The 16880-nt window shown below is 39.4% G+C and overlaps 1 protein-coding gene across 8 annotated transcripts in view; it reads left to right on the top strand.

Moving 5' to 3' along the window:
- Window positions 1–16880, top strand: part of SESTD1 (SEC14 and spectrin domain containing 1) — an 81449-nt gene that overhangs the window by 38439 nt on the left and 26130 nt on the right. For 7 of the 8 annotated variants that reach the window (XM_066612348.1, XM_066612355.1, XM_066612351.1 and 4 more), the window contains 5 exons: window positions 811–924; window positions 10139–10252; window positions 12077–12174; window positions 13932–13987; window positions 14944–15155. In XM_066612348.1, coding sequence (XP_066468445.1) covers window positions 811–924; window positions 10139–10252; window positions 12077–12174; window positions 13932–13987; window positions 14944–15155 — 594 coding nt within the window. The remainder of the gene's footprint in view (window positions 1–810; window positions 925–10138; window positions 10253–12076; window positions 12175–13931; window positions 13988–14943; window positions 15156–16880) is intronic. The other variant, XM_066612350.1, reaches the window with a different exon arrangement.

Here is a 16880-nt window from a genome sequence, read left to right as displayed (position 1 = left end):
TGAAGGTGTTGCCTGCAAATATTACGGGGCAAATCCCCCCTTGCCCATGCCTTGGGTGGCTTCCTCCTTCATCCCCAGTTGTAGCTCATGCCAAAGCCAAACCATCAGGCCCAATCCCAATCGCTAGGACTCTGTTACCCAGCCACTCAGTTCAAGCACAGCCCAGACATGTCACCATCTCACCAAAGCCTTCCTCTCCTTGTTCCTTTTTTGGACCTGGTCACAAGGCACGCACATCAAAAAGACAGAGCAGCAAGGAAGCAGGGTTGCTTCCTGTAAGGCTTCTGGGTGGCTGCAAGAGTGGCAGGCATCCACAGTGCAGCTTCAAAACACCAGTGGCTTGGCCATGTCTCTCTCCCCTACTCAGGAGAACCATTCTCAGAGAACCTTTCCAAGGCTTGGAATCTGTGGAGCCAGCCAGCAGTGTCATGCAGAGTAGCAGGATCTCTGTGTGGACAGAGGATGGTGGCACTGCCCCTCAAGTGTGCTGCCTGGGCACATTGTATCCCCTCACCCCCCCCCCAACTATGCGACTTGGGCTGCTAAATCCGGATTTGTTGTCACCAGATTTGTTGTCACCACACCACTGGACACAGTCCAGAACTGTGTCACCAGTTATTGAAATACCAGAAATTTTATTGAAATGTATACAAGGTTATCTGTGTAGATCTAGATTACAGTATACGATGTGAACTAGATGGTTTGAGCTTTATAAGATATGTTACCAATTTATAATCAGAAATTCTAGTATAGAGGCATGATGTTCTCTAGTCTGTGAAAATTATATCTTTATACTTTTCTTCATCTTAGAATGTTGTTCCAGCTGAAGTATCGCTTGTCTGTGTAGTAAAACCAGATGAATTCTGGGACAAGAAGGTTACACACTTTTGTTTTTGGAAAGAGAAAGATAGACTTGGTTTTGAGGTATGTAATTTTTTTATTTGTAGTTGGGCTACAATTGCATGTAAGATCATTTTTTTAAATTTCCAGAGCAGTACTTGGCATCTTACACTTTAGCATTATCAAAATCTCATTGTGATTGTGGTTAAGTTCCATATTGTTGAATTGTTACTGAGTACTTTAATAAAAACAAATTGACCCACTGAAAGAACTTTAAATACAGTTCTGCCTCATTATCTGTGGGGGTTCTTTTCCTAGAACCCCTGCAGATGCCAAAATCCGCGGATAATGAAATCAGAGGATTTGAAGAGGAAAATAAGTGGGAATTGTTTGGAAAGTCAATGAGCAAAGATAAAGAACAGCAAAGCTATTTAAAAAATCATACAGAGAGCTTTCAGTGCTACTGGGGGAGCAGATCATGCTGTTTCTTAATAGTAAAACATTAAAATGTTCTTGGTGTTCTGGTGTTCTGGACAAAACAAAATTCTCATAATCATGGTTGTGTGTCTCTGTACACTTAATTGTGGAGGTTTATTGGATAGGATTAAAATAGCCAAACAGCCATCTTTTCAGTGAAGTGCTGATGTTGTTTTATTCTGTTATTGGAACAGATGTTGTAATTCCATGTTACTTGGTCCTTTGTCTTACCTCTAATAATATTTTAAATTGCAGGGCTCCTTAGTTTGAAAAATTCCCCACCTGACTGATCATCCTGCTAGCTTTATCTTATCACTGACTTTTTCCCAGACAAATTAGCACAATACCTAAAGTAAAAAATTGATTGTACTAATGAGCCTGGGATAATGTCCAGATTCAAGCTCTTTCAGAATGTAGGCTGTCTCTATTATTTAACCTGAAAGGCTGATACAATATCAATCATTTAATAATAAAAAATGTATTAAATTCAGTAAAGAGAGGCATTTAATTAAGAACATTGTAGTGGCCATGTGGATAATTTCCACTGCTGTAATTGCATTTCAGTTATGAATATATAACTTAATGTGTCTAAATAACACAGGCACCCCCCAAATAAGAATGCAGGACGAGGCTTGGGATTTAAGAAAACTTTTAAAACTTTAAATATGAAACCTGCAGCAGGGGAAAAGTAACCCAACATGCTATGCTAGGTTTTGGGGGAAACTGCACTAGTGGTCTCTGTTTGCCATGCCCCCAATCAAGAGTCTCATCCTGGCTCCAGCCTTAGAGATAGAATTAGCCTATCACACCTCAAACAAAGGTTTGAGGCAGCTGGTCAGCACCAACCTGCTCAGGCCAAGCCTTCTGTTGGCTTTTGTGCACACTAACCAAGGGGTTTTGCTGACCAGCCTCCCAAACTGGGTCAAAGTAGTCCTGGCTCACTCCCTGACCTTATTTGCCTCAGTATGTACGCCAGTATTTACCTGGCTACCCAGCGAGCACGTGACCTCCCTACACTCACCACCAACTATTAAACCAACCACAGATGCCAGTCTGGTATGAGCGAAAAAAATTGCTAACCAAGACAAGTCAGGTTGACATGAAAAAATTCTTACCCAAGCAACCAGCTACTCTCTTGACTGTACGGAGGGCAGGTGGGAAGGGCTTGAAAACCTGTTCCAAACTGAGGCAGGTGAGTGCCTGTCTCCAGACTTCAACTGAGCCATGCTCCTTGCAGCAGGGTCAGCAAAGGAGAATTTATGCCATCTTATTTATTTATTTGATTTATACTCTGCCTTTCTCCCCAAAGGGTACTCAAGGCAGCTAACAATCAATAGGTAAAAAATACAAAAATGGCTGAAATACAAATAAAACCATAAAAGATAATGAAAACAGTATAGACAATAAAAACAATAAAAGTGGATTAAGGGTGGGAGATAAATGTAATGATTATAATTTGTCAGTAAATGAGGCTGACAAGGGCACACTGGTAACAGGCAGTGAAAAACAGATCTTCCATTTATTGACAGTGAAATAGTCAAATAGAAGAAATTTATTGGAGGATTTTAAACCAGGAGGTTATGAAATTTTTTTGTGTACTGCTTTGGTATTCAATTAGAAGATACAGGTGGATTATCAGTCTTTGACCTTTCAGATTCAGGTTCTACCTAACTTGCAACATGGATCCATTGATTCCTTGGTACCAGTGGGAATGAATGCACATACTCAAAGGGGTTCTCATGTTGTCTGCATGTTTCAGGGTGTAGTTTTGCTACAGAAAATGAGTTGCCCTAACCCTACAGCGCAGTCTAAAATTGGAAAAGCCAAAAACTCCAACTCCCCCCCTCTCTCAAATGGTTGATTTCTCAAGAAGAAATTGGAATGGATCAATATGATATTGTTTTATCTGCAGAAGTTGCCTAAGAAGCAAAAGGAAAATGGAGCAGTAAAGAATGCTGGATAAATGATTTTGGGGGTGGGGGGTGAGTTTTATCAACTGGGTTATGTTCAAAATTGCCTCCAGATTATTTTGATTTTCTGTGAAGTTATTTTTTTAATTTTTTATCTTTTATGAAAAAATCTATCAGACTTCTGATATAAAACTGTCAGATTAGCTCTTTGAAAATCAAAACTCTGTAAAGGCACAAGAACTGACCTATTTTCAGTCTCATTAATGTAGTAGAATAAGTTTTATAATACTTAGTTTTGCAAGCAGGAGATGAGAAAAATCTAAAATACAGAAAGCAGAAATGTTATAAAAATAAGAACACTGTGAATCCTTTGTATCTTTTTCTGTGTTTGGAAACTAAAAGATGCAAAAAGCTGTATGGCAGTGTCTAGGATAATTTTTTTTCTTGAATATTTCAGCTACCCTCTCACAGGAAAGTTGTGGTATTTTGTACATTAGTATTCATATTTGAAATAAGATACAATTTTCTTTTCAGGTTCATGAAGACTTTTCAGTTTATATTACTGGAATTTTGGAACGTGGACTTTTTGGACTGATGGAGACTCAAGGGCCAGTCCCATCCAACTTTCCAGCACTGATGGATCCATGCCAATGAGGTGTGCGCTCCATCCTGCAGTGTGGGGGGCAGTTGCAGAGGCCCCAGCAAAGTAAGGGAATGCTTGTTCCCTTACCTGAGGGCTGCATTGTGGCTGCATCAGTGCTGGAAAGTTGGATAGGATTGGAGCCCAATAGATGGCAAGTAAGGGATATGGAGATTTGAGTATCTAAGTGGCCTGTTGGAACACAGCCTTTATAAGACTCCTAGACCAGAAATCATTCACTTTATTGATAAGTTGGCATTCTTTGATCAGCAAGGGGAGAGAAATATTTTCTTAAGATATTTCAGCATGCCAAGTTTACCATTTAATCAATGAAAACAGGAAGAAAGTGAAACAAACCCTTATTTGAAAGAGCACTCTATTGAGGTGACTCAAAATAAAGTTAAATAACAATCAAAACAATTCAAGAGGCATAAAATAAAACACAACAATAGAGCTGAATTCTGACACCATTGCCAAACATGCTCGTTCTCCAAAAACTGAAAACTGCTGTGGGTTGTGATGCTGCTGGTGGTGCTGGAGGCCTCTCCTGGCCCACTCTACAGGCCTCAGAAGCCACTTCCATTTTTTGGAAGTAAATTGCTGGGCTGGGAGGGACCTCAGTAACTAAAGAGTTCTGTAATGGCTCCTATTTGGAGCCAACACAGTGCAAGGGCAGGCGGGAGAGCCCAGATCATGCCCCACTGTGCTTAGGCTTACGACCTACACTTTAGAGAGCACTCATCTAGCCAAATCTGAAGCTCCATTGGTTTTTGTGGGTGTATTAAGCATTTGCTTAAATGGCTCCTGTTGAAATAAATAGGCTTGAACTGCATTGTTTAGAATTGCAGCATGCAATAACTTCATGATATTCACATCTTCCCCCCCCCCCCCCCCGTTGAAGAGTATTACTGCTTCAGCAGCATTTCATTAACATAGTTGCAGTTTTGCTTAGATTGTGAGGTTGCTCTTAGTAGAAGTAGAGCCATTTGGAGAAAAGATTAGAGCAAGGTTCAAACCCATCACTACCATTCTTGCTCGCTGTGAATAGCATGATAGGGGCGGGCATAGAAAGCCAAAGGGAAATAGAAACCTCAGGCATAAATTATTAATGATATTTATTTCATCTCTGTAGCCATCTGTCCAGTTCTATCCTAATTCTCTAAGGAAGTTTAGTCTTTTCATAATAAATTGATGTTGCACCCTAGTCTTTTGCCGAGTAAGCCATTTGTACTCAGGTGACTTCTTTGGATATCAGAATATCATGTGAAAATTAACATACTGGAAACCATGTGATAATACATCCTTCTTGTTGTTACTGTTTATATTCACATCTTGTGAAAATAAAGTGTACTTTATAAGAGGGGTTGGGGGAAGGCATTTGGTGTGACCTTTGAAAATGAAGGAAACTAACAGTGATATAATAATGATGGTTAGTGAGGCTTCTGAGGGAACAGCATTCCTGTGTTTGAGATCCTGCTGTTGCGGCAAAGAGGGTAGATGAATGTAAAACGGATTTTAGACCCGGTGCTTCCTGGAAAGATATACAACCCACTTGTGGAATTCATTAGAGTGAAAAGTTGAGCCAAGTTGAATTTTCAAGTCGGTATTTGAAATGTGAAGAGTTGTTGATACTTGAAGTTCCAGTTGTGACAGGTAGCAAAGAGAAAGGGACTGCTTTCTAAGGCTAATACATGGTTAAAGCGTGCAGTCCTGTTCAAAAACACTTTTGAGATGTGAGGGGAATTCTTAAAGGAGAAGTCTGGTATCTTAGAACATAAGAAGAGCCCAGTTGGATCAGACCAAATGCCCATTCAGTCCAGCTTCCTGTATCTCACAGTGGCCCACCAAATGCTTCAGGGAGCACAAAAGACAGCAAGACGCAACCTGCGCCCTGGTGCCCTCCCCTGTATCTGCATTCTGAGGTAGTTTACTTCTAAAACCAGGAGCTTGAGCATACCTATCATGACTTGTAACCCATGGTGTAGTTTTTCTCCAGACATTTGTCCAATCCCCTCTTAAAGGCATCTAGGTAAGATGCCATCACCACTTTCCGTGGCAAAGAATTCCACAGACTAATTACACACCTGGTAAAGAAATATTTTCTTTTGTCTGTCCTAACTTTCCCAACACTCAGTTTTAGTGGATGTCCCCAAATAATTGAAAAATAATCTTAGTGAGAGCATGAATCCTTGGTCACATCAGTGACATTATTCTTGATTAGACTTAACACTGTTTATATTTCACAGGTTCAAATGTATCATAATCCTAGTTCTTAACTATTCATCTGATGAATTTACTGACAACTGGCTACCAAAGCTGAAAGAAGAGCTTTCCATTACAAACAAGGCAGGGTTTTCCATATCATAGATACATATAGTCTTCTCTGTGGTGGCCGGCACTTGTGGAATTCATTAGAGTGAAAAGTTGAGCCAAGTTGAATTTTCAAGTCGGTATTTGAAATGTGAAGAGTTGTTGATACTTGAAGTTCCAGTTGTGACAGGTAGCAAAGAGAAAGGGACTGCTTTCTAAGGCTAATACATGGTTAAAGCGTGCAGTCCTGTTCAAAAACACTTTTGAGATGTGAGGGGAATTCTTAAAGGAGAAGTCTGGTATCTTAGAACATAAGAAGAGCCCAGTTGGATCAGACCAAATGCCCATTCAGTCCAGCTTCCTGTATCTCACAGTGGCCCACCAAATGCTTCAGGGAGCACAAAAGACAGCAAGACGCAACCTGCGCCCTGGTGCCCTCCCCTGTATCTGCATTCTGAGGTAGTTTACTTCTAAAACCAGGAGCTTGAGCATACCTATCATGACTTGTAACCCATGGTGTAGTTTTTCTCCAGACATTTGTCCAATCCCCTCTTAAAGGCATCTAGGTAAGATGCCATCACCACTTTCCGTGGCAAAGAATTCCACAGACTAATTACACACCTGGTAAAGAAATATTTTCTTTTGTCTGTCCTAACTTTCCCAACACTCAGTTTTAGTGGATGTCCCCAAATAATTGAAAAATAATCTTAGTGAGAGCATGAATCCTTGGTCACATCAGTGACATTATTCTTGATTAGACTTAACACTGTTTATATTTCACAGGTTCAAATGTATCATAATCCTAGTTCTTAACTATTCATCTGATGAATTTACTGACAACTGGCTACCAAAGCTGAAAGAAGAGCTTTCCATTACAAACAAGGCAGGGTTTTCCATATCATAGATACATATAGTCTTCTCTGTGGTGGCCGGCACTTGTGGAATTCATTAGAGTGAAAAGTTGAGCCAAGTTGAATTTTCAAGTCGGTATTTGAAATGTGAAGAGTTGTTGATACTTGAAGTTCCAGTTGTGACAGGTAGCAAAGAGAAAGGGACTGCTTTCTAAGGCTAATACATGGTTAAAGCGTGCAGTCCTGTTCAAAAACACTTTTGAGATGTGAGGGGAATTCTTAAAGGAGAAGTCTGGTATCTTAGAACATAAGAAGAGCCCAGTTGGATCAGACCAAATGCCCATTCAGTCCAGCTTCCTGTATCTCACAGTGGCCCACCAAATGCTTCAGGGAGCACAAAAGACAGCAAGACGCAACCTGCGCCCTGGTGCCCTCCCCTGTATCTGCATTCTGAGGTAGTTTACTTCTAAAACCAGGAGCTTGAGCATACCTATCATGACTTGTAACCCATGGTGTAGTTTTTCTCCAGACATTTGTCCAATCCCCTCTTAAAGGCATCTAGGTAAGATGCCATCACCACTTTCCGTGGCAAAGAATTCCACAGACTAATTACACACCTGGTAAAGAAATATTTTCTTTTGTCTGTCCTAACTTTCCCAACACTCAGTTTTAGTGGATGTCCCCAAATAATTGAAAAATAATCTTAGTGAGAGCATGAATCCTTGGTCACATCAGTGACATTATTCTTGATTAGACTTAACACTGTTTATATTTCACAGGTTCAAATGTATCATAATCCTAGTTCTTAACTATTCATCTGATGAATTTACTGACAACTGGCTACCAAAGCTGAAAGAAGAGCTTTCCATTACAAACAAGGCAGGGTTTTCCATATCATAGATACATATAGTCTTCTCTGTGGTGGCCGGCACATTATGGAACAACTTACCCTTGAAGTTTGTCCTTTTTTGTTTTTCACCATCAGCTGAAAGCCCAGCTTGTTTGTCAGACACTCAGAAATGTTATGTAATTTTTGCTTTTATGTTTTTGTAATACTCAGTCTTTTGGATTGTTGTGGTGTTAGCTGTTTGTTTTTGGTTGTGTATTGGATTCACATTTTAAAAGAACTATTTAATAGTTTCACACTCTCCATTTGACCAACATCAAACTGTCTGCTGTTTGCTGCTTTTAATCTTTCTCCAATGTCATTTTTTAAATTGCTACATCATACCAGCAATTAAAATAGCACACTTGGCAGAGTGCAAAATGGCTCCCAGTCATGCTGTTAGCATCTACCATCTTTATGGGAACTATGGGTAGATAAAACATGGAAATCATTTGCTACCTTGAAACTCAGGCTACCTTTTCCCAGAAGAACTTCTGTATAGAACTTGCCTATATTGTGTGTTACAGAACCTGCATTTTCCCACTTTTCTTGGCAGACTAATGAAAATAAAAAGCACACTAGCTGCAGAACGGCTAAGGAAGCATATATTATTATGTTGAATAAGGCTGTTTTGAAAGAGGCAGCCATTCAGACTGGAGTAAGATGACTTAGGCCCCAACTTTCCAGAGCCAGTGCAGCCCCAAGGCAAGGGAACTAATGTTTCCTTGCCTTGAGGAAATCTCTGTGACAGTCCTTCCACCACAGGATGCAGCACACACCCAGTTAGCATGGCTGCTTGACTGCTGGGAAGTTGACTAGGACTGGACCCTTAGTTTTCAAGTGCCAAAGTTTTAGTGTATGCGTTTGACCAGAAGATCAAATTCAAGGAGATCTGAATAGCTGAATCCTTAGCATGGCTATTCTGTCACTTGTATAATCTTTTGTAAATATTTTTCAGCTGTAAGAGGATTTTCAAATTGTCAAGGTGTGACTGCATGATTAAAGTGAGGAGAGGATGGATTTTTCTGAACTTTGGAGCTGGGGAATGGAAAAGAAGGGATTTTTTTTACTTGTCCATCACAGAAATGAACAATTCCTAATAAACTATAAAGTTTTGTGCTGATGCATGCTCCCAACAAAATTTCATTTCCATCTACTAACATTCTAAAATATTTTTAATCTATTAAGATTGCAGTTCTATATACACTTACCTGAAGTGTACTTTAATATCGAACTTGGTGGGGCTTACTCCTGAGTAGACATCCATGGAATAGTGCTTTTTTGGTAGTGTGTGTGTAATACAAAAATATAATATTGGCTTGGAACTATGTGTTGCGTGACTGTTTTCCTTTTGCCATTTTTGACTGCTCCTGCCTTGGTAAACAGCATTGGATATAGGAACTTACAAAAACAGATTTGGTGGGTGAGGGGAGAGATGCATAATTTTCTTTCCTACCTGTTGCTTTCGCCCCTGCTATTTCTTCCGTCCAACCACCCCCCTCCCGATTTCAGACGGATGTAAAAGATAGCAGGCATTTCTGAAAGTAGACTAGCCCAAGGAAGGGTTACAGACCCTGTCTCCCCATGGCTTTTCTCAACAAATCATTCCCATTTGATGCTACTTTTTCCACTATCAGCTGACAACCCAGCTTAGCAGAGAAAGATACAATAGCTCAGAATGTGGAAACAAAGTTGGCCATGGATCATCTGCTTCTGGTTTAAGGCTACAATCTTAAGCGCATTTACTAGGGAACCAATTCTTCTGAACCCATTGGAACTTATATTGGAGTTAACACATTTATTGCAGAATTAATCAATGATCTTTGGGTAGAACAAATATGTAACAGTCAAAACTGTTGGATCGCCTGATAAATCGTTGTACTGAAAAAGTTTCTTTCTTTCTTTCTTTCTTTCTTTCTTTCTTTCTTTCTTTCTTTCTTTCTTTCTTTCTTTCTTTCTAAAAAGAGTAATGACAATTTATTATTTGATACTGTCCTTTTTTGTAGAAATTTGAATCCTTTTTCTCAGGGATCCTGTTTTTAAGATGCGTTAAAGCAGTAGCTTAAGAATCTCTGAAATAATGAAATAATAAATAATGAATATTATTTTAATGAAAGTTTTAATGAAACTATTGTTTTAATGAAAGTGTTTTTAACCTAGTTTTTCTGGTGGTAAGCGAAGCTCCAAAGTGTTACCCAACATCTCTTTTAATGTATCCATACAGGTTATTTTAGTATCTGCGAACAAGCTTACTCGATACATAGAACCATGCCAGCTGACAGAAGATTTTGGGGGGAGTCTTACATACGATCACATGGATTGGCTGAACAAGAGGCTGGTTAGTTTCTTGGTTAATTATTGTCCTGTTGTTTCAGACTTTACAAGAGACGTAAGGGAAGATATTACTAGGTCTCTTAGAGGTGTAAAATTCCATCAGTGTTCTGGATATTAAAGGTAAAGTGTATATCATTGGGGGATTATGGCAATTAGCAGTTGGACTGGTGGATTGGAGGACAATAAATAAAATATGAAAGTTTTTTTTTGCACGTGCACACACAATATATGCAGATTTTCAAGAATTAATTAGCAAGTCTGTTTTTTTTTGCAGTTTTGCTCAGTTTTAACATTTCATGCTTTAGAGATCAAAATATGTTTAAGCAAGTATTGGTCGATAACAGTATAGCATGATCACTAGGCCTCTGTTGCAGATCTTCCTTTAAAGAGCTAGTTACACTGGGTTCTTGCAAAGCCAATCACTTTGTTAGTCATGTGTATGAGAACTTTACAAGTATTACAACTAAACTGATTTTTTTAAAGCTCTCCCTTGTGTGATTATTTGAGTACAGATATTTGCAACCAGATTTGCAGTTATTTGAATAAAGATATTTGTAACTCTTCCTAAATCATTAATAGTTTAAAAAATGGATTTAATTGTCCAGTAGTGTGTTGACATCACCACTGTTGTGATATCTAGCATCAATCACTATGTCATATTTACACGTCATAATATGTTGTTCCATATCAATGTACAGTATGTGTTCCTAGCATGATAATTTATATATAGGATGGGAAATCCAGCATAGTGACTAATACACAGGCTCTTCTCAGGTGGTCTTTGTAAATTACCATAATCTGAGTACTTGGCCTAGGTTCAGCAGTAAATGTTAGGAAAACTAAAATATAGCGGAAGTCCTTGCAGTCCTGAATTAATACATCTCAGTAAGTCATCTTTATTCCACATTTTTGATATAGAGTTTGAGTTATTTCCAGAAGTATTTCCAGCAATCCACCTTGTAATTAAGCAATTAAAATGTACAAAAGCTGGTGATGAGTTTAACTTTGTTTTCCTACACAAATCTTGATATGTAGGGACCCACATTTTTCATTATCTCCCCCAAACCATGTTTAATGAGCCCTGCTCTTTGGTGAGCAAACTCCAGCCTTCCAGTCAGCCTTGAAGCTGCAGAAGCAGGTGGGGCTAATCTTGCAATTGCACAGTGGTCTCCATCCTATTCAAAGTTTGAAGAAAGACGGGGATTAATTTGGCCACTCTGCAGCCAAGACCCCAGAAGTGCCTTACTGGTAGCAGGCTAAGTCAGGAAGTCCCCTTTATGCTATTCAGTTCCAGAGCCTGAAGGACAGGAGGTTGTGCTACTTGGTTGCAGTTTGGAGCACATTGGTTGAATGATGGTCTAGGGCTGCACCCCCCCCCCCGCTTCACTGAGGCGCCTACAATATCTTAATTGAGCAATGCCCAAATGGCCAAACTCTGTATCACCCTTTTCAATGCAGCTTCCTTGCCCCTGATTGATAGAGGCTCTGAGAGCAGAAAGGCAGACTACAACTTCTTATTTGGCAACTAGGCCCACCTGCAACTGTGGACTCTATTCATATGAGTGAATGAATCTTTAGCAAGAAGTTATTGGACAAGAAAAGGTGAAATAGATGCACAGTTTCTTGCTTTTTAAACTGGACAGGCTTAAAATAATTCGTTTCTGGGTATTTAAGTTTGTTCTTCATTGTGCATGTCTTTGTACCTTTTGCTGATTATACTGTGTTTATACAAGCCAGGCAGTTTGAATTTGTGCTATAAATCTTAACTTTTTGCAAGCTCTTTGTTAATTTTTACGGTCTCAGTATTGCTTATAAATATTTTATACAGGCATTTGAAAAGTTTACAAAGGAGTCAACGTCCTTACTGGATGAACTTGCCTTAATCAACAGCGGAAATGATAAAGGAAACCAACAGGAAAAAGAGAGGTAGTTCTGTTGCTTGTGTTCATTCTTCATCAATCAGGAATTAAATCCTTTTTTCAGTTTTACCCATTGTGCTGATTGTAACTCATTTGAGCAGACTGAGGGTGACACTGTTTTTCTGCATCAGTACTTAGAAAAATGCTGAGTCCTTAAGATACGTTTCTGTCCAAGACAACAGGTGCCATACCCCGGCCCGCAGGCCAGGTCCCATGCCTGCAAACCTTCCCCAATGACAGCAGTGCTTAGTGCTCCGCGCAGCTGCCTGTTAATGCCAGCCAATCTTCTTGCAAAGTCATGCTGAGCAGCCACTTCTGCTGCCCGTCACCCTAGCAGGTGCTGTGCCCGGATTTCCAGGTGGACTTGCAAGAAGATCAGCTGGCAAGATAACAGGCAGGAGGATGGAACGGTAAGTGTTGCTTCTGATGGGGAAGGCAATTTTCAAACGCAACAGTCCCAAAATTTGGAGACGGCTGGCCCTGGACATTGAACTGGCTTTCTAGTTCTCTGATACATAAACTTTGAAACTGCATCAAAATGCACCTCTGTTCCCAGGCAGTGTAGGAAATTTTTCTTTGGCTCGAAAGCCAGAAGAATACCTGTTTCCATAGATATTTGTCTTACCCTACTGGATTACATCTACATTACTATCCAGTTTTCATAATGTTTGTAAGTCTCTTTAGAGGTTTTTGTTTAAGTCCCTGACAGACGGGGAGATTACATATACAGGTATGCGCCACTTTGCGAGGTTGCGGCTTATGCTGGGACGACCGCGTCGAGGGGAGCTCTGCTTCGTTCCGGAGGGTTGTCTGAACCTCCCAGAGGCAGCACATGTCAGAACACTGCCTCTGCAAGGCTCAGGCTGAGGGAGATTGCATCTCATGTGATTTCTGGTTTCCTCTGTGAAACTGGAAGTCTCACGAGAGATGCAGTTTCCCTCAGTCTGAACTACGGATCCGCATGCTACTGCCTCTAGGAAACTCAGAAGACCCTCCAGAGGGAAGAGGAGTGGAGCATCCCTTCCATGAGGAGGGTCCGGATTGCATCAAGCGCCACTTGACGACAGGGTCTGTTGTTAAGTGGCGCACAACTGTATTTTAAATGCCAGTGGTACCCATTTTTCAGTTTTATGGAAACATTTTGGGGTTGAATTTATGCAAAGTATAATCAAGCAGAATGAAGATGGGAATCCTTGACATTTTGAACAAAGTTGAGTGAATGTAGGCTTTCGTATAACTGTTTGTCATGCTGGAGTAGCATGGCATTTTCAAGTTTGCATGCATTTCTGTGTCCAGTTTATTTGCACGAGGCCATTTCTCAGTGGGATCACGCTTTTTCACCAAACCTTGACTCAATTTCCCACTGAGCTGCAAGAAAAGATTTATTCCGATATTCATATATCTGAACATATATTCAGATACGTTGTGAAAGGTGGGTACTTCATATATTTTTTCAAGGCTGCCAGCACCCACTTATCTGTTTCATTTGAAAAATAGCTCCAAAATGTTAAATGTCCCAACATTTCTGATATTTTGAGAATGTTGTCAGAATTTTGCTTGATGTTGTCAAGTTGAAACTCTTGTTTCAGTACAAAAATTCATTGTACTGAATGAATTTCAGAAAAAAGGGGGAAAAGAAAAAAGTGTTACTTTCTGATGTTTTGTGTGGTGTGTTTAAAAAGTCTGTTGCTCCAGTGCTACCTAAGGCTTCTGACTCCCTGTTTTCTGTGTGTATAAATTAACAGTTTATCTCTCCATTTCAAGGTCTGTAGACTTAAATTTTCTTCCATCTGTTGATCCTGAAACAGTTCTGCAGACAGGTATGGTAAACCGATATAACTTTTGTTGATTTTTATTATTATTTTTTTACTTAATATGCAAGTGGACATTATGTACTGTTAATGGGTTGCATCCAGGGTAACACTCGTGTAAATGGCAGAAGGCTCCATGAGTGCAGCCTTCCTCCAAGAACAGAAAGAACGTTCCAATCACACAAAGATCCCCTTCTGTTCACACAAGGATCCTTTGCGTGAGTGGGATGCGCCTTCTGTTCTCAGAGATCCTGCATGTATATGTTTGCACAGCCTAAACTTTAGGTAAGTGACAAGTTGCCACCTGTTTCAGCACTTGCTACTAAAGTTTGCCATTGGCTTTGCTGTTTAAACTGGGATTGATCTCGGTGTGTGCCATGCTTCTCTCTTTTGTTTAAAGAGCCTGCTCAGAAGAAGTGGTTAGATCACTGTGCTCCACGGATCTTTCCCTTTCTTCCATGCAGGCCATGTAAACAAAAGGGGACCACTTGGGGTGCATTGGAAATGATCTCAGACCGAAGCAAGTGCTGAACCCTACAAAGCAGAGAGTGCCAAATGAGTGGCTACTTGACAAGTTTATGTAAAGTTTGGACTGTGCAAATAACATATGTTGTGGCTTACGTAAGTCGGGGGTACCTGTATTCTAACAGGTTGATTTATACCATTTTTAGGAATAGCAGTTATAAAGAAATATAGTCTACCTTTCTACTGAAATTGCCAATCAATCTCCTGAGAATATAAAAAAGGCGATTTTCCTCACACCATACCAGAGCAGACTTGTGTAAAAACTGAACCTGACTAGTTTCAAATCAGAATACAGTTGCCTCTTTTAACTTTGTCTCCCAACAGAATGTCTTCAGTCTTTTACTTGAGCTATTTGCACTCTGTAACTCATTTTTACCACTTTGCACTGTATAATAAGTGACTCCTTATTATATTTAATAACATTTCTTTTATCATTGAAGGTCATGAGTTGTTATCTGAATTACAACAGCGCCGCTTTAATGGTTCAGATGGAGGGGTCTCGTGGTCTCCCATGGATGATGAACTGCTTGCTCAACCCCAGGTTATGAAGCTGTTAGATTCCCTCCGAGAACAATATACCCGTTACCAAGAAGTATGCCGGCAGCGGAGTAAGCGCACTCAACTGGAGGAGATTCAACAGAAGGTAATGCAGGTAGGTGCCAAGCTCCACTTGGTTTCTTTTATTTATTGTAATTTGTCTTGTTGTGTTCTTTTGCACCTTGTTCTTACTTCATTTGTGTAACTATACTTAAATGCTAAGTGTTAGCAGGGTTTCCCAGAGAGAGAGAGAGAGAGAGCGCGCACATGTGCTTGTGCACATGTTGTCTCTCCCAGTGTATTGTCCAGTCCAGAAAAATTCAGTGATCTCTTGTGTTACTAATTATTCTCAGTTCCTCAATGGAATAAAAGTATTTAGCAGCCTGTATGTGCATGCACACATGTATGTAATCAATCAAATAACATTTGCAGCTTGGAATATTAGAATGCAGTAACTTCCTTCCTGTAGGTGATTTGGGAATCATGTGAGCCAGTTCTTAGGCATTCTCGTACTCTTGGGATAGAGCAGAGCAGCTTTGCTTTCACCACAGTACTTATTCTGCTATCATAGTAGTTAGTAATATTATAAATATTTATACATCTGCTAGATTGTGTATTAGCTGAATCTGTTCAGTGTTATTGGTAAAAAAAAATGTATTCATTTGTCTTAGCAACTAATATTTAAATAGGTTAGCATATCTAATGATTAAAAACAATTTTTTTTAGTAAGTTTGTTTCTGACTATGAGTAAACATTGGTTTAATGAATTGGTTGGTAAAAAGTCTTAAAGGATTGAGTTGATGCTTTGAAAATCAGTATGTCATTGGCAATGTTAACACTTCTGCAGACATTGTCTCAGTAGAGATAATAGAGGAAATGGAATCAATTTGTTTTTGTTCCCAAGCTGCTTATTTGAAATTAGATGTGTGAATATATATATCTTAGCAGCTGTGCTGAGTAGACTGGAATGGGTATGAACTGTTGTATGTACCCTTTAACCTCAAAATGCTCACATTTCAAACTGCGGTGGTGGTTTGGATAGAAGGGAAATCAGGTGATTTTTTTTTGCTTCACAGTATTCTGTATGTATTTAAATACAACACCTAACAATTCCTCCTTCTATTTTCAAGCATAAAATTCTAGACATTCAGAGCACAGTCTTAACATGCTTTGCTGTAATTTTTTAAAAATCAAGGCTTTATTGCCACAACAAAAAAGGTTGAACACCAAATAGATCATGCGTAGGGGTCAAATGTACATAAACAGTATCTCATACTCTTTTTTTTTTTTCCCCTGTGGTGACTTGAGTATTCAAATGATCTGAACAAAGATGGACTGATTAGAATAAAGTTTATAACCTTGTTTGGCAAACTGCCATCATTAATGCATTTAAATAACTTGTTTACTGGGACATCAACCTCAATTTGCATCATTCTGATTAGAAATTGTCATTCATTTGCTCTGTCTGTGTTACCGAAGCTGCATAGTAAATGAATTGAACCTTGGCAGGCAGTATCATTGAGCAATCATCTGTATTTTTATTTAGCTAATCAATTTGGAAGGTACCTGAAAGATATCTAAATATTGCAGGAGGACAGAAGTGTCATTAAAAAAAAAATCTAAAAATCTTTGTAGCCCAAGTGGATCACATATTTCTGCTTGTCCACCTACAGCATGAATGTGTGATGTAGCAGGTGATGAAAAAGGAAAACTGAAGTAGATAGTGCAAGTCATCTTTTTGTATAATTTAGCCCAGACAAAAGGTAACTGCATAAATAGCAGTTTAGTTAAATTTGCATTTTACAAAAAAGTACTTGATGCAGTGAGAAATTACTTCTAT

Source organism: Tiliqua scincoides, chromosome 1 (genome assembly GCF_035046505.1).
Source record: "Tiliqua scincoides isolate rTilSci1 chromosome 1, rTilSci1.hap2, whole genome shotgun sequence".
Lineage (NCBI taxonomy): Eukaryota > Metazoa > Chordata > Lepidosauria > Squamata > Scincidae > Tiliqua > Tiliqua scincoides.
The sequence above is the reverse complement of the archived record's forward strand: the minus strand, read 5'-3'. Positions and strand labels throughout refer to the sequence as shown.